At 47.7% G+C, this 18628-nt stretch overlaps 1 protein-coding gene across 1 annotated transcript in view; it reads left to right on the forward strand.

Annotated features, from left to right (window-relative positions):
- Positions 1 to 987: 987 nt before the first annotated feature.
- The window catches only part of MYO1F (myosin IF), a 70847-nt gene continuing 53206 nt past the window's right edge, over positions 988 to 18628 (forward strand). The window contains exons 1-2 of the mRNA XM_056867455.1: positions 988 to 1052; positions 15814 to 15951. Coding sequence (XP_056723433.1) covers positions 1050 to 1052; positions 15814 to 15951 — 141 coding nt within the window. The 5' untranslated portion in view covers positions 988 to 1049. The remainder of the gene's footprint in view (positions 1053 to 15813; positions 15952 to 18628) is intronic.

Raw genomic sequence — 18628 nt, forward strand, 5'->3', positions numbered from 1 at the left:
CCTGCCTCTAGCACAATGCAACAACTGATTGGAATATTTTTTAATGGTCTATTTAATTATGTAACCTTTAAAAGCAACGCTGCCGTTCTGTATGTTACTGCTGAAGAGGGCAGATTCAAAATACGCAAAAAACCCACTTGCATATTAGTATTCTCTCTTCATGACTCATTGTGGTTGGAGAAAATTACTAATAAGAAGAAGAATTAGTTTTTATATGCTGACTTTCTCTACCACTTAAGGGAGAATCAAACTGGCTTACAGTCACCTTCCCTTCCCCTCCCCACAAAAGATACCCCGTGAGGGAGGTGGGGATGAGAGAGTGTGACTAGCCCAAGGTCACCCAGCTGGTTTCATGTGTAAGAGTGGGGAAACCAACCCGGTTCACCAGATCAGCCTCCGCCGCTCATGTGGAGGAGTGGGGAATCTATGTACTTAGCACTCTGCCAACAACAACCCTGTGAGGCAAGTCTGTCTGAGACTCAATAGTCCAAAGTCAGGCAGCAACCTTTAGAGGCAGATTGGAGATTCGAACCCCAGGCTGGTTTAACCCAGTTCCCCAGAATAAAGTCCACCGCTCCAAACTACTGCTCTTAACCACTACACCACGCTGCCTTTAGCGCACAACCTCAACAATATTATTTTTTTTCCCTTTTACTGGAGACCTTATTGAGAGCTGGTAACCTGGTTTTTTAAAAATAATCTGTTGATTTTTTAAAAAAAGGAGTCAACACAGACTTTAAAATGATGGCTCGCGTTCTCACTTGGGCTTCTCCCGCACCTTCTCTTTTCACTACCTACCCACCCCCATTGACTCAGCCCCAAAGGAGGAAGTGTGTGAAAGCCGGGGCGTGGGGGAGATAGAGGAACTCGCTGCAGGCTGTGTGGTTGCAGTTTTGTCTGTCACTGCTGTCCTCGCTGCCGCAAGTGCAGCAGATCAAACTCTCCCATTGGGGGCTCTGCCATGTCTCCCGGAGGTGCCCGGTGACTCGTTCTGGTACCTGAACATCTCGGTGGCAGTGGGGTGGAGCTTGCCACGCCAGAGAGCAGCCATGGTAAGTGCTGGTGGAGCCCAAAACAGGTGTGTATGAGGGTGCAGCAGGTTAAAGCTTTGCATCCTGTTTTCACAAGCGATTAAAAAATAATAATAAGGACACTCTGTTAGTTATTAGAAGAAGAAGAGCTGGTTTTCATATGCCGACTTTCTCTGCCTTTTAAGGAAGAATCAAACCGGCTTGCAATCTCCTTCCCTTCCTCTTCCTACAACAGCGCCTTGTGAGGTAGGTGGGGCTGAGAGAGTTCGGAGAGAACTGTGACTAGCCCAAGGTCACCCAGCTGGCTTCATTTGGAGGAGTGGGGAAGCCAACCCGGTTCTCCATATTAGAGTCCGCTGCTCATGTGGAGGAGCGGGGAATCGAACCCGGTTCTCCAGATTAGAGTCCTCTGCTCATGTGGAGGAGCGGGGAATCGAACCCATTTCTCCAGATTAGAGTCCGCTGCTCATGTGGAGGAGTGGGGACTCAAACCCAGTTCTCCAGATTAGAGTCTGACCACCACTCTTAACCACTACACCAGGCTGGCTCCCTTTATATTTATATATTTTTGTTAATAATGATGGGTTTAATTTGAACTCATGTAATCGGAGTACCCTTTTTTACCTTTTGCAAATTACGCCAGTTCTGGTTCCATGGATTTGGGCTGAAAACATTGATTACGGATAGCTAAGAGAGCCTCCACGTTCTCAGGCAGTCTTCCCCCCCCTCCAAAGAGCAAATGCTGGCCATCAGCATTGTGTTTCCCTTGCTGACATCCCAAAGGCTGGTCACAGTTGCAACACTGGACTAGATGGGCAGTGATCCAGCTCTCTCATCTAACTGAAATCTCTTGGGAAATTTCACAAGCACAGCACAATGAAGAGAAAGTACCCCTCATCAGATGCTGTTTTTTTGTGTTTCCAACATCTTTGTGCACTCACAGGTAAACTGCCCCTTAATATGGAGGTTCTGTTTTGAATAATCATCACTAGGGTTGTCAGGTCCCTCTTCGCCACCGGCAGAAGGTTTTTTGGGGGTGGAGCCTGGGGAGGGCAGGGTTTGGGGGGGGGGACTTCCATGCCATAGAGTCCAATTGCCAAAGCGGCCGTTTTCCTCCAGGGGAGCTGATCTCTATCGGCTGGAGATCAGATGAAATAGCCGGAGGTGTCCAGCTCGTTCCTGGAGGTTGAAAACCCTAATCATCACCTATGGCACGCTGAGAGGGCCATCAACTGAGAACGTGCCCCAAAGCTGTGGTTTCAAAAGGTGCACGTAGAAAGAAGTTTGTGTTCGGATCCTATTTTCCCTGATCCGGGGTTTCAACAGCAGATCTATATTTGGGGATTCTTCTGGAACCCCGCAGACATATCCGCACTATAGAGTGAGGCTGGTTTAACCTTCATTCCTTCTTCCCAGAGAGCTCTGGGAAACCATAGTTCTGTGACCGGAGAGAGATTGCGGTCAGCCCCTAAGTTTCCCGTCATGGCTTCCTCCCCCAGAGCATGCCGGGCATTGCAAAGTGACATAAAACCAGTAAAACTGTTTCGTGCAGACCGTCTTGAACGCTGGAACCGATGCTGACCGATCTGTTTGAGTCATACCGCTCGTAAAGGGAGGGCACCACACTTCCTGCCACCTGACATCCGAAAAACCGTGCTGAAATTCTGAGAGAATTGTGTTTGACGTCTGATATTTCGTTTGCCGGCTTCGCACCTTCGCTGTATAGAGCCAGCATGAGATCAGGGGCTGGAGTGTAGGACGTGGGGGGTTACCGCACTTTGTATTCCCAGCAATGTATTAGGAGTTTGAAAATGTTATAAAAAACATCGCTTTAAAAGGGTTTTTGGATACCACGGCTTGTAAATGGTTGGAAGACGTCTTCGCAGCTAAAGGGGCCAAACAAAGTGCGAACAGTATTTTTTATAACGTTTTCAAACTCTTAATACATCGGTGGGAATACAAGAGCGGTAAGAGCCTTTGATTACAGTGAACGGAGTCTAAAATCTTTTAATAAAGCCTTGGCTTACCCACCCTCTTTCGGCCTAAGATACTCCACAGTGTTGTCTTGCGGTTAAAAGGAAGGGCCAGAGAAACATGTACACCATCCGGCACTCTATGGCAGTGAGGTGGTATACAAGTTGACACTCTAATTTAGTTTGTAAGTGAGAACGCTAGGAGAAGAGGGGCTTTGGGGAGGGTCCGTGGCAGTGGTAGAACATCTGCTTGGCACGCAGAAGGCCCCAGGTTCATTCCCTGGCATCTCCAGTTAAAGGGACCAGGCGAGTAGGGTGATGGCAAAGACCCCTGCCTGAGACCCTGGAGAGCCATGGAGAGGGGCTGTGGCTCAGTGGTAGAGCATCTGCTTGGCATGCAAAAGGTCCCAGGTTCATTCCCTGGCATCTCCAGTTAAAGGGACCAGGCAAGGAGGTGATGCGAAAGACCCCTGCCTGAGACCCTGGAGAGCCATGGAGAGGGGCCGGGGCAGTGGTAGAGCATCTGCTTGGCACGCAAAAGGTCCCAGGTTCATTCCCTGGCATCTCCAGTTAAAGGGACCAGGCAAGGAGGTGATGCGAAAGACCTCTGCCTGAGACCCTGGAGAGCCGCTGCCGGTCTGAGTAGACAATACTGACTTTGATGGACCGAGGGTCTGATTCAGTATAAGGCAGCTTCATGGGGATAGGCCATGGCTCAGTGGTAGAGCATCTGCTTGGCAAGCGGAAGGTCCCAGGTTCAATCCCCAGCATCTCCAGTTAAAAGAACCAGGCAGTAGGTGATGTGAAAAACCTCTGTTTGAGACCCTGGAGAGCCGCTGCCGGTCAGAGCAGACAATACTGACTGATGGACCAAGGGTCTGATTTAGTATAAGGCAGCTTCGTGTGTTTATGTGTTCAAGGAATTGAGAAACACCGAAAAGAAAGCAGATTGGGGAATTGACTATTCGCTAATGCGGCAGGCCATTTTCTAGACTGAACGACTGCTGGGGGAGGGATCAAGCTCTGGCATTAGGGTTGCCATCCTCCAGGTGGCACCTGGAGATCCCCCGCGATTACAGTTGCTCTCCAGGCGACCGAGATCAGTTCCCTTGGAGAAAATGGATGCTTTGGAGGGTGGACTCGATGGCATTGTGCCCCACTGAGGTCCCTGTCCCCACCCCCAAGCTCTATCCCCAAATCTCCAGGGGTTTCCCAGCCTTGATCTTGCAACCTGACCCCCCCATCCCCCACCAATGGCCAGAGGGAACATGGTGACTCTAGTTGGCATGGTCTTCTGAATAAGTGGTTCTCAACATTTTTGGAGTGGGACCCATTTCTGGGTTTACTGTACTGTACTTTACTTATAAAGGGGACATGGTGTTTCTCTCATCCCAACGAAAGATGCAGGAATCACCAGTTAACATAGGATGCCAGCCTCCAGGTGGGACCTGGGGATCCCCCAGAATTCCAACTCATCTACAGATTACAGAGATCAGTTCCCCTGGATCAAATGGATGCTTTAGAGCACTGGTTCCCAACCAGGGGTCCGTGGACCCCCAGGGGTCCGCGAGAACTAAATTAAGGTCCATGAAAAAAAGTTATAAACCCATAATAAATTAATATTTTCAATTAAAAGTTCTCTATTATAAAAATATATATATTCAAATATTATTCTAAGTTTAATGTTTAACTAACAGTTATCATTAAAGTTTATTTTCAAATTCTCTGAATTTTTATTTTGAACCTTGGGGTCCCTGCACCGAACAAAAAAGTCCTAGTGGTCCCTGGTCAAAAAAAGGTTGGGAACCACTGCTTTAGAGGGTAGACTCCGGGACATTGTACTAGGGTTGCCAGCCTCCAGGTGGTGGCTGGAGCAGGGTGGCCAGGTCCCTCTTCGCCACCAGTGGGAGGTTTTGGGGGCAGAGCCTGAGGAGAGCGGGGTTTGGGGAGGGGAGGGACTTCAATGCCATAGAGTCCAATTGCCGAGGTGGCCATTTTCCCCAGGCGAACTGATCTCCTATCGGCTGGAGAGCAGTTGTAATAGCAGGAGATCTCCAGCTAGTACCTGGAGGTTGGCAACCCTAGGCTGGAGATCTGCTATTACAACTGATCTCCAGGTGACAGAGGTCAGTTCAACTGGAAAAAATGGCCACTCTGGAAGGTGGACTCTATGGCATTATATCCCATTGAAGTCTCTCCCCTCCCCAAACCCTGCCCTCCTCAGGCTCCCCCCTCCCCCCCAAATCTCCAGATATTTCCCAACCCAGAGCTGGCAACCCTACATTGTACCCCACTGAGTTCCCTGTCCTCACCAGGCTCCATCCCCAAATCTCCAGAGGTTTCCCAACCTGCACCTGGCAACCCTAAGGAAACGGTGGAAGAAAAAAAAGGGGAATGAAACCCAACCTAAAAACAAAAGCTGGGTACCCGAGGTTGGGTGAGAGGAAGGTTTATATAAGTCTATGTAGAAATATTACAAATATAATTTATTAGAAGCGCTATGCAAAATTTAAAATTCTTTAAAAGCATTAAAATAGCACAATGGCAAAACTTAGGTTGATATCTATAACCACAAACCCAAACGCGTTTCGGCCTCTAGGCTTCACCAGGTTGATATCTGCACACAAAATATACGAGAGACTTACACTAACCAGTACTACAACAACAACCCAATATACCAGTTGTTTGAATAATTGAGAATAAACTTTACAGCATATTCACTTACCTGGTTGGGTTTTAAACTGTTTGTATTTGCATTTGTTGACATCATTGCATTTCTATATATGTGTGCAGACTTAAGAAAAGGTTTTAGCTAACCACTGATGAAGGCCCTAGAGGCCGAAACGCGTTTGGGTTTGTGGTTATAGATATCAGCCTAAGTTTTGCCATTGTGCTATTTTAATGCTTTTAAAGAATTTTAAATTTTGCATAGCGCTTCTAATAAATTATATTTGTAATATTTCTACATAGACTTATATAAATCTTCCTCACTTCCTTCATCACTGTTATTATTGCAAGTTTCATACCAGATGGTTTCTGGATCTTCCCGGAACCAGTTCATTTTCTCTCAAGAGGACTCAGTATTGGACTTTGATTTGAACTCGAATTGTACATTTTGGACTCTATTTCATTTTGATGTTTATAATACTTTTATTTTTCATTGATGGGGTAACCTATGACACCTTGGTTGTGACTGTTTTGATTATATCATTGACAAATGTACAGAATAGTACACCAATACTGAATTATTTTTGAGTAATCATTATAAAATTCAGTTTGATTATTGTTAATTGGAGCTGGTGCTGTTTTTCCCTTTAACCTCCAGGTACTAGCTGGAGATCTCCTGCTATTACACTTCCAGCCGATAAGAGATCAGTTCCCATTGAGAAAATGGCGGCTTTGGCAATTGGACTCTATGGCATTGAAGTCCCTCCCCTCCCCAAACTCCGCCCGCCTCAGGGACCTCCCCTAACACCTCCCGCCAGTGGCAAAGAGGGACCTGGCAACCCTAACTCCAGCCCATACGTGTTTACAGCTATCAAAATCACTACCCATACACATATCTATGTCACTGAACCACAAAAAGGCGGGTGTCCTCCTGGCATGGGACTCAGGTGTGAGACGAGAAATCCTGTCTTAACCCTGGGTGGGGCTGCAGAAGGTGATTGGGGGGGCCGTCCCCTGCCTTTGAAGAAAGCAATCCCACAGCAGTAGGGTTGCCAGGTCCCTCTTCGCCACCGGCGGGAGGTTTTTGGGCCGGAGCCTGAAAAGGGCAGGGTTTGGAGAGGGGAGGGACTTCAATGCCATAGAGTCCAATGGCCTAGCAGCCATTTTCTCCAGGGCAACTGATCTCTGTCGGCTGGAGGTCAGTTGTAATAGCAGGAGATCTCCAGCTATTACCTGGAGGTTGGCAACCCTACGCAGCAGAGACTCATGCAGTGATCCTGTCCCATGGAGGAGTGCTCACTGTGAAGTAGGGTTGCCAGGTCCCTCTTCGCCACCTGTGGGAGGTTTTTGGGGCGGAGCCTGAGGAGGGCGGGGTTTGGGGAGGGGAGGGACTTCAGTGCCATAGAGTCCAATGGCCAAAGCGGCCTTTTTCTCCAGGTGAACTGATCTCTATCAGCTGGAGATCAGTCGTAATAGAGGGAGATCTCAAGTTAGTACCTGGAGGTTGGCAACCCTACTGTGAAGGGGGGAGGTTCAGTATTTACTGGGTGGTGCACCCTTTGAGAGGAGAGCTGGGCATCTGGCCGTGCCTGCGGTGCAGGCTTTTGAAACCGTGTCCCGGGAAACGCCGGAGCGGTTTTCGCAACAGTACCCTCTGGTTCCGCTTTCTACCTTCCTTTTAACTGAAGCTCTTGAGGCCGCTGGGCCAAACCTCAAAGGAAATGGCTTCTTGCAGCATGCAAGAGTTAGAAGATGCCTTGCTAAGGCAAGAGTGGAATGGCATTTGAATGTTAAGAGTTTGTTTTCTAATTTGCACCGTGCCGGAAAAACTGGCTCCGTTTAATGGCTAGGGTTGCCAACCTCCAGGTACTAGCCGGAGATCTCCTGCTATTACAACTCATCTCCAGCCGATAGAGATCAGTTCACCTGGAGAAAATGGCTGCTTTGGCAATTGGGCTCTATGGCATTGAAGCCCCTCCCCTTCCCAAACCCCACCCTCCTCAGTCTCTGCCCCAGAAACCTCCCTCCGGTGGCAAAAAGGGACCTGGCAACCCTATTAATGGCCGAACCAACTCCTTGCATAGGAAGCTGGCAGGTAAAGGACTATAAAAATAAGAAGAGCCTGTGGTCCATCTCCTCTAGCATCCCGTTTTCAACAGGGGAAAGGCCTTACAAGCATGCATTCAGAGGCCAAACAGGTATACTGCCTCTGAACCTGGGGGTTCCTTTTATCCATAGCGCTTAATAACCATCGGTGGATCTAAAGCCATTTAAACTAGTTACCACTCCTGCGCCCTGTGGCTGTGAGTTCCCCAAGTCAGTTCTGCTACATAGAGAACTTGTTCCTTTCCCTGTCCTGAATCTACTGCCTAAATTCTAGTATTATAAGGGGAGGGAGAAAAGCTTTCTCCATCTCCGGCATACAAACTGCTTTCCGTTGTTGTTGTTGTTGTTTTGTCCTAAACTGGAAGAAAAAAAAGTCACAAAACCTCTTAGTTCTGCTATTTTTCTGAGAATTCATTTTGCTTCTTAATTTACTGGAATGAATCTAGACCTAATTTGTTCAGTGGGATGAATGTTATAGATGTCTCTCCGTTGGTTTCATTCTGGGGATGAGCTGTTTCTCACCACTGTTTTCTTACAAACAAACCAACATATATGCTACAATGGAGACTAGAAGGGCACCAAATGTTCACACGCAAACCACTTCTTCAAGCAGTTCTAGCCAATCAGGGACTATGTAATGCAGGGGTCCCCAAAGTGGGCACTATGGAGGGTTGCCAGGTCCCTCTTTGCCACCAGCGGGAGGTTTTGGGGGCAGTGTCATAGAGTCCAATTGCCAAAGCGGCCATTTTCTCCAGGTGAACTGTTCTCTATCGGCAGGAGATCAGTTGTAATAGCTGGAGATCTCCAGCTAGTACCTGGAGGTTAAGCAATCCAGTTAACAACATGTGCCGTATAATAGGAAACCTAAAGATAATGGACAGCACGTGGGCACAACAATAATGTAGCAATTCAAACTTTAAATAAACTTACATTTCTTTCAGTATTTCAAATTTTAAGTGGGCATTAACATTCATGATGCCCACTTAAAATTTGAAATACTAAAAGAGTTGTAAGTTTATTTAAAATTTGAAATACTAAAAGAGTTGTAAGTTTATTTAAAGTTCATGAATGTTAATGCCCACTTAAAATTTGAAATACTGAAAGAGTTGTAAGTTCATTTAAAGTTTGAATTGCTACATTATTGTTGATCCCACGAGCTGTCCAGTACTTGGAGGTTGGCAACCCTAAACTTTACAGAGTGATTGGAGGTCTACACAAGCCCCCCACCCCGGTGAGGTGGAGTCTCCGGAAGACTCTTAAAGGCGAGTCTGCTAGCTCAGGGGGAAACAACGGTTGGCTGCACAACCTGCAGCCGCAAGTTCAAGTCCTTCCACGCTTCACTGGAGCCCCCACAACAGTCTCACGGGGGGATTCCTCCTGTCTGGCGCTCACACAAGACCTTTAGGCTACTAGTTTTAGACCTCAGCAGTTGGCGGCTCAGTATGCCACTTAGGGGTGCCAACCTCCAGGTAACAGCACAGGTGTGTTTTCTCTTTGCTTAACCTCCAGGTATTAGCTGGAGATCTGTTGTTACAACTGATCTCCAGCGGATAGAGATCACTTCCCCTGGAGAAAATGGCTGCTTGGGCCATTGGACTCTATGGCGTTGAAGTCCCTCCCCTCCCCAAACCCCTCCGCCCCAAAGACCTCCCACCGGTGGCGAAGAGGGACCTGGCCACCCTAGTCCCGGCCCTTTGGGTTTGACTTTGTCCCTTGGGCGTGTGGCCTATGACAAGCGTTGCTTCAAAGGGAGTCGCCCGGTGTGACTCAGCAATGCTTTCCACCCAAACACTGTCACCAAGTCCGTTTCCTTTTTATTTTCTTGCAGCTCGGTTAGCTTCAAATTCGTCGTTTCTTCCGCCCGCTTTCAGTCCTGGTGGGGCTGTGGGGAAGCGAGACTCACACTCGCAGCCAGCGCTTGTGTGTCCATGTCTCCAACTGGGGACTACCTAGGGTTGCCAGAGTCCAGGTGGCGGCTGGAGATCTCCCACTATTACAACTGATCTCCAGGCAACAGAGATCAGTTCCCCTGGAGAAAAAGGCCGCTTTGGTAATTGGACTCTATGGCGTTATACCCCATTAAAGTCCCTCCCTTCCACAAACCTCGCCCTCCTCAGGCTCCACCCCCCAAATCTCCAGGTATTTCCCAACCCAGAGCTGGCAGCCCAAGGACAGCTGCTCCCTTCTGGTTTGGGGTCTGGGAACATCTCGACGCCCTGGAGTTTGGGGACCATAGCTAGGGTTGCCAGCTCCGGGTTGGGAAACACCTGGAGATTTTGGGGGTGGAGCATAAGGAGGGTGGGGTTTGGAGAGGGAGAGACTTCAGTGCCATAGAGTCCAATGGCCATAGTGGCCATTTTCTCCAGGGGAACCGATCTCTGGACTGTGATCCAGGCTGGGGAACTCCTGGAGATCTGGGGATGGAGCCTGGGGAGGACAAGGACTTCAGTGGGGTACAATGTCAGAGAGTCATAGAATCCACCCTCCAAAGCATCTATTTTCTCCAGGGGAACTGATCTCTGTAGTCTGAAAATGAGCTGCAATTCCAGGGTATCTCCAGGTCCCACCTGGAGGCTGGCACCCCAACAGCCCCTTCTAATGGTGGTTTGGAGTGGTGGACTCTGATCTGGAGAACCGGGTTTGATTCCCCACTCCTCCACATGAGCAGCGGACTCTGATCTGGTGAACCGGGTTGGTTTCCCCACTCCTACCCATGAAGCCAGCTGGGTGACCTTGGGCTAGTCACAGCTCTCTCCGCCCCACCTACCTCACAGGGTGTTGTGGGGAGGGGAAGGGGAGGTGACTCTAAGCTGGTTTGATTCTCCCTTAAGTGGTAGAGAAAGTCGGCATAGAAAAACCAACTCTCCTCCTCCTCCTCCTCCTCCTCCTCCTCCTCCTCCTCCTCCTCCTCCTCCTCTTCTTCTTCTTCTTCTTCTTCTTCTTCTTCTTCTTCTTCTTCTTCTTCTTCTTCTTCTTCTTCCATGATGTCAAACTAAGCCTTACATTATTACAGGGCAGTCGCTTAGAAACAGAACCGCTGCTGGGAGTTAAACCTTCAACTTTCAGTATTCCCAGAGTTGAGGATTTATTTATCGTCGCTCCTAGAGCAGCATAGTGAGGGAGTTCTCCAGCAAACTAATTACCCTGTCTGCAGCTGTAGTCATGGGTTCAAAGCCCCTGTTGGCTATCTGGGAATACGTACATTCTTTTGATATGGCAACAGCTCTCTGAACTGGGGCATTCTAAAGCCCCTGGGTGGTAGAAGCTAAGGTAGCTCTGTAAGACAAAAACGGGTGTGTGTAGACTATGGTCGTTTATGCATGGGAGTTTTACCGGAGGTTCGTTGCTCGCTGGACCCACACTTTCCTGTTGGGAATCTCTGCACCAGCATAGTCTCCAAGCTCAAACCAGCTCCCCGCCCCTTGAAATGCTGCTTTGTAATTGGCTTACTTTGTAGAGCCTACTGTGAGAAAAACACCCCCCCCAAAAAAAACCCCAATTACTGCATAAAAAAAGATTTTAAGAACAAAAATGGAGCAATCTGAAAGGGGGCAGGGAGAAATCCAAGCCTCGGTTTTAAAAAGTCTTTCTTCTGCTCAAAAAGAGCTCTGAGGAAGCAGGCAGCAAGAAGCATTTGAATCGCTGCCTCTTTGCATGCTGCTTTGTAATTGGCTGTGAGAGAAACCAAGCTTGTGAGTCCCGCACTTTGCCTTATGCATGGGGGTTTCACCCGGGTTGAGCTCAGAGGAGAGGGAAGAATCGGGTTAACAGAGGAATGGGAAGTCCCGGGATTTGTGAGGGCTGGCAGCGAAGTCATCTCTAATGGACGGAAAACTCATGTGTAATTCCAAGCAACAACCGAGACAGACCTAGGGTTGCCAGGTCCCTCTTCGCCACTGACGGGAGGCTTTTGGGGAGGATCCTAAGGAGGGCAGGGTTTGGGGAGGGGAAGGGAAGGACTTCAATGCCATAGAGTCCAATTGCTAAAGCAGCCATTTTCTCCAGATGAACTGATCTCTATTGGCTGGAGAGTCTGAAGTCCCTCCCCTCCTCAAACCCTGCCCTCCTCAGGGTAGAGATCAGTTGTAATAGCAGGAGATCTCCAGCTAGTACCTGGAAGTTGGCAACCCTAGATACCCCAGGGCAAATGTGAGTGAAAGTACCCATACACCTGGACCTACAACTTGAAGAGCTCCCGCCTCTGAGTCGACCAGGCTTGGTGCCATCCAGGGAGACGAACTCCTAACTGGTTATTTTGCAGTAACTTAATGATTCATTTCCAAGACAAGATATGAGAAATGAAAGGATAACAATGGCTGACTACTAGTTTTGGCAGCAACCATGCTGTTCACTAGGGGAGGGGCTGTGGCTCAGTGGTAGAGCATCTGCTTGGCATGCAGAAGGTCCCAGGTTCAATCCCCAGCATCTCCAGTTAAAGGGACTAGGCGAGTAGGTATTGTGAAAGGCCTCCGCCTGAGACCCTGGAGAGCCGCTGCCAGTTAGAGTGGACAATACTGACTTTGATGGACCGACGGTCCGATTCAGTATAAGGCAGCTTCATGTGTTCATGTGTTCAATCAGCTTCAGAGAAATTCTGCCATTGGATCATTCTCCAGGCTCCAGTTCACACCAGTCCAGATTACACAAGACGGCCAGCATGGTGTAGTGGTTAAGAGTGGCAGACTCCAACCTGGAGAACCGAGTTTGATTCTCAGAGCCTGAGGAGGGTGGGGTTTGGAGAGGGACTTCAGTGCCATAGAGTCCAATTGCCAAAGTGGCCATTTCCTCCAGGGGAACTGACCTCTATCGGCTGGAGATCAGTGGTAATAGCAGGAGATCTCCAGCTTTTACGTAGAGGTTAGCACAGGGGCGAAGAAATATAGACTTACAGTGCAAAAACTTGTATTAATAGCTACATGAAACAATAGCAAGCAACATTGTACACAGACTAACATGTAATCTATACAATAAACTATCTTAATGAGTATATACAATTTCTCAGTGGAAACAATCTCTATATGGACATGAATAGTTCAAACTTCATGTGAAGTGGTTCAGCAAGGAGTCCCTGCATAAAGAGTTCACTGCATAAAGCCAGAGACACAAGGGGGATACGGCCATTTCGAATTCTTCACACAAGTTCTTCCTCAGTCCCTCTTGTAATCCTTAATACACAAAAATATTTCATGCAGATGTTTCTAATACATGTCTGACAATATTACAAATATACATATAAATATCAAACATACTTACAATATTTATCCTTAATGTTCATTCATCAAAATAAAATTCCAGCTTCAATATCTCATGACTGCCATTCATCAATTCCGGATAGTCAGCTAGTTCCACATAGGGATACATCAAGTGTAGCAGTACTAGCCAGCGTGGTGTAGTGGTTAAGAGCGGTGGTTTGGAGCAGTGGAGTCTCCCCACTCCTCCACATGAGCGGTGGAGGCTAATCTGGTGAACTGGATTGGTTTCCCCACTCCTACACACGAAGCCAGCTGGGTGACCTTGGGCTAGTCACAGCTCTCTCCGCCCCACCTACCTCACAGGGTGTCTGTTGTGGGGAGGGCAGGGGAAGGTGATTGTAAGCCGGTTTGATTCTGCCTTAAGTGGCAGAGAAAGTCGGCATATAAAAACCAACTCTTCTTCTTTTTTTTGCTAACAGGTAACTAGCTAGCCGGTGTGTGTGACAAAATCATTCCTATCTGTTTCAGTTAAAGCTACACTTGATGTATCCCTATGTGGAACTAGCTGACTTTCCGGAATTGATGAATGGCAGTCATGAGACTATTGAAGCTGGAATTTTATAAATGGTGAATTAACATTAAGGATAAATATTGATCGCAAGAGGGACTGAGGAAGAACTTGTGTGAAGAATTCGAAATGGCCGTATCCCCTTGTGTCTCCGGTTTTATGCAATGTGGACTCCTTTGTTGAACCACTTCACATGAAGTTTGAACTATTCATGTCCATATAGAGCAGTGGTTCCCAACCTTTTTTTGACCAGGGACCACTAGGACTTTTTTGTTCGGTGCAGGGACCCCAAGGTTCAAAATAAAAATTCCGAGAATTTGAAAATTAATCATAACTGTTAGTTAAACATTAAACTTAGAATAATATTTGAATATATATTTTATAATAGAGAACTTTTAATTGAAAATATTAATTTATTATGGGTTTATAACTTTGTTTCGCAGACCTTAATTTAGTTCTGGCAGACCCCTGGGGGTCCATGGACCCCTGGTTGGGAACCAGTGATATAGAGATTTTCCACTGAGAAATTGTATATATTCACTAGGATAGTTTATTGTATAGATTACATGTTAGTCTGTGTACAATGTAGTTTACTATTGTTTCTTGTAGCTATTAATACAAGTTTTTGCACTGTAAGTCTATATTTCTTCGCCCCTGTGCTGATTTCCAAACCTATGTGGTATAAGTACAGTGGTGTCTTCTTTCTAATCATTACGTAGAGGTTGGTAGGCTTCATGTGCAGAAGTGGGGAAACCAACCTGGTTCACCAGATTAGAGTCCACAGCTCACGTGTAGGAGTGGGGAACCAAACCCGGTTCTCCAGAGTGCCCCGCTCTGAACCACTACACCGCGCTAGCTAAATGGAACCTCCATGTTCGAAGGCAGTCTAGCACCGCACTGTTCCGGCTGACATCTTTCTTAAGGCAGGCTGCTAGGGCTACGGTGGCAATCATCCTTACAAGTCCCGCCTCTCTTAAAGGCTCTGAACCAATCCTTGTGATTCAGGCCTCAGGCAAATCCAAGTCAGCCAATCAGAGCCACCGGAACACCTCTGGATGGGAGGGGCTGAGCAAGCCTCAGTATAAAAGTGGGGGGGGGGAGAAACACTTCTTCCCGCAGACGGGAATTTGAGGCTCTGGATATGAACGTCACTTTAGCCAGGATTTTATTTGCCATTTATTTAGGGGGTTTTTGGGGGGTGGGGGTCAGCTTAGGGAAGAAAGCTTATTTCAGTGGAACAAATAAGAAAACAAGTAAATACAAATTTTTAAAAAATGAAAATGGGGGTGGAACCAATAAAAAACCACCCTGTTAAGAGCCGTCATTCCTACCTGGTGCGGGTACATTTTGTGGAAAGGTGCTCTACGTGAGGAAAGAGCATCCTTGAACCTGCTGAGGCAACCTGACTGGGAAAAAAAGAATCGTTATCTCGGTTTTAAAAAGCCTTTTGCTCCGAAAGAGCTCCGAGGAAGCAGGAAGCGTTTGAATCGCCGCCTCTTTACACGCTGCTTTGTAACTGGCTGTGAGAGAAACCAAGCTTGTGTGTCCCGCACTTTGCCTTGTGCACAGGGATTTCACCCAGGCTGAGCTCAGGGGAGAAGGAAGAATCGGGTTAACAGAGGAACAGGAAGTCCTGGGATTTGTGAGAGCCGGCAGCGAGGTCATCCCTAATGGACGGAAAACTCATGCATCACTCTAAGGAACAATCGAGACAGACCTAGGGTTGCCAGGTCCCTCTTTGCCTCCGGCGGGAGGTTTTTGGGGTGGATCCTGAAGAGGGAGGGGAGGGACTTCAATGCCATAGAGTCCAATTGCCAAAGTGGCCATTTTCCCCAGGGGAACTGATCTCTATTGGCTGGAGATCAGTTGTAATAGCAGGAGATCTCCAGCTAGAACCTGGAGGTTGGCAACCCTAATTATACCCCCATTGACGTCCCTCCACTGCAGAAACCCCACCATCCTCAGGCTCCACCCCCAAAATAGCCAGGTATTTCCCAACCTGGAGCTGGCAACCCTACCTGCGAGGTCGGTTAGGCTGAGAAGGTATGACTGGCCCAAGGTCACCCCGCAAGCTTCCATGGCACGAGCAGGGATTCGAACCCGGGTGTCCCAGATACTAGTCCAAGACTCTTAACCACTACACCACCCTGACCCTCTTCAGAAGACAGTTGCCTCGGAGCCTTCCCACCACCCCATAGCCCCCACACTGACTCAATATTCAAGTTCTCCATTTCTTACGGATCAGTTTTCGCTTTCTCTCCGCTGCCTCGCCACAGGGTAGCAAGGAACGATTCCATTGGCAGAGCCACAACGTCAAACAGAGCGGGGTGGACGACATGGTCCTTCTCTCCAAAATCAATGAAGATGCCATTGTCGAAAACCTGAAGAAGCGTTTCATGGACGATTATATCTTTGTATCCTTTAAAAAAAAATGCACTGAAAATCCTGGTCATGCTGGAACATCCAAAACTCTTCAGAGTCAGCAATATTTGAAAACAGTCCTGTAAGGTAGGCCCAAAATATTGCTGGCATACTTCAGGCGGGGAGGGCTGAGGCTCAGATAAAAAAAATTTTTTTTAAAGATATTTTATTAAAATATTGTCGAAGGCTTTCACGGTCAGAGTTCATTGGTTCTTGTAGGTTATCCGGGCTGTGAGACCGTGGTCTTGGTATTTTCTTTCCTGACATTTCGCCAGCAGCTGTGGCAGGCATCTTCAGAGGAGTAACACTGAAGGACAGTGTCTCTCAGGGTCAAGTGTGTAGGAAGAGTAATATATAGTCAGAAGGGGGTTGGGTTTGAGCTGAGTCATTGTCCTGCAAAAAGTATCAAAGGTAATGTGCTAATCATTGTCCTGTAAGTATCAAGAGAATGTGCTAATGAGGGTGTGGTATGTTAATATGGAACCATTGCATCCTGAAGTGATCTGTTAACATGTGAAATCCAAAGCTAATCCGCATGGCTATTGTGGACTGTAGTCTTTGTTAGTCTGGAGGTTTTCAGGACAGGAAGCCAAGCCTTAAGAAAAGAAGAGAGTTTAAGAGACCTGGCTGCAGAACCTCCTTGGGGAGGCTGTTCCATAACCACGGGGCTGCCACCGAAAAAGCCCTCTCTCATGTACCCACCAGACTAGTTCCTTTGGTCAGTGGGAAACTCAGGAGGGCCTCTCCTTGTGATTTAATTTCCAGGCAATAGAGCTCATTTCACCTGGAGAAAAGGGCTGGAGAAAAGGACTCTCTGGCACTGAAATCCCTCCCCTCCCCAAACCCCACTCTCCTCAGGCTCTGCCCCAAAAACCTCCCGCCGGTGGCAAAGAGGGACCTGGCAACCCTAGCAATTGCTGAAGCGTTCAGGTTGCACACTCCTGATAGCTGGCCCCAACCAGCCGTCTAGTTACATCATCACTCTGGGGAGAACAATGTCCCACATCGTGTCACCTTCCATCACCCCTTCCGCCAGTTTCCAGGCTCAGACTGACAACAACCCTAGTTCCCCTGGAGGAAATGCCTGCTTTGGAGTCTATGGCATTATACACCTCTGAGGTCCCTCCCCCACCCCAAACCCCACCGTCCCCAGGCGCCACACCCTAAATCTCTAGGAATTTCCTAACCTCAAGTTGGCAACCCTATCTCCTTCCCACTCAATAGCCAACTTACCTTTATCTGAATCTCTGTCTTAAGCTTTCCTTCTCCCCTCCCAGTAGGGTTGCCAGGTCCCTCTTCGTCACCGGTAGGAGGTTTTTGGGGCAGAGCCTGAGGAGGGCAGGGTTTGGGGAGGGGAGCTATTTTCTCCAGGTTCTCTTATCGGCTGGAGATCAGTTGTAATAGCAAAAGATCTCCAGTCACCACCTGGAGGTTGGCAACCCTACCTCCTAGCCACCTCTGCCTAAGAAAACTATGGCCCAGTTGTGTGGTCCTGGCTGTGTATCCCCCTCCCCACACTATTTCCTCTTTCCCTCCTCCTGGCAACTCACACCCTCTTTCCTTTCCCTGCCTCCTCCTCTCCTCAGCCATTCACCAACCCACCTTTTATTTGCCTCCCATCTTCAGCTATATTTATGATTGAATCTTTTGCTTAAAGATACAGGTGCTCTTTTTATCATTTTGGGGTTTTTTTAAACACCCCCCGCAATGTATTTTTTTAAGATTTCACATTTTTCTGCAAACCTGGGGCCCTTTTCAGGTTTGCAGAAAGATCTGTCTTGCCCCTTCACAGCACCCGTCACAGGATTTAAGTATCCTCAGATTTGGCCAACTTCCCTATTAGTATATGGATTGTGCGTAAATGTAAACCATTACATTGATTGGCAACAGTTGAAGGAAGTAATTTCTTCATGCAACCCACAATTAAATATGGAATTCGTTGCCACAAAACATGGTGACAGCTGCTTATTTAGATCTCTGTCTGTATAGAGATAGATAGATATAGATACAGATATATAGATGGACAGACAGATAGATAGATCCATAAAAGATAGGTCAGAGTATTAGAGGAGCATGCCTATTATATTAGGTGCTGTGGAACACAGGCAGGATGGTGCTGCTGCAGTCGTCTTGTTTGTGGACTTCCAAGAGGCACCTGGTTGGCCACCATGTGAACAGACTGCTGGACTTAATGGGCCTTGGTCTGATCCAGCAGGGCCTTTCTTATGTTCTTATAGGTCTAACAATAGCAATCAGCCAAGAAAGCTAAATGGAACCCCTCTATTCAGAGGCAGCATACCTCTAAATAGCAAATGCTGGTGTCAAACAAAAGAGGAGGGATTCAGCCTCCATGTCCTACTAGTGAACTTTCCAGAAATATCTTCCTGCCCACCAATGGAAACAGGATGCTGGGTTAGAATTTCGCTCTGAGTCAGGAGGCTTCTCCTTAGGTTCTCCTTGTGACCGTGGAGGGCATTCGTTGTTTCTACATCTGGCATTTAAATCCCTCCCCCAGGTTTGTTTGTGAGCTTCAAGTTCTCTTTTCCCCCCCTCTTTACGGCTACAATGGTAACAAGCTGACAGTCGGACAGGAATAGCCTCGATCTTGCTTCATGCTCCCAGCTCATTGTGCTTCCGTTCAGTGCGCTTGTGGTTTGTGGCGATCTTCGT

The sequence above is a fragment of the Euleptes europaea genome, chromosome 2, assembly GCF_029931775.1.
Source record: "Euleptes europaea isolate rEulEur1 chromosome 2, rEulEur1.hap1, whole genome shotgun sequence".
Lineage (NCBI taxonomy): Eukaryota > Metazoa > Chordata > Lepidosauria > Squamata > Sphaerodactylidae > Euleptes > Euleptes europaea.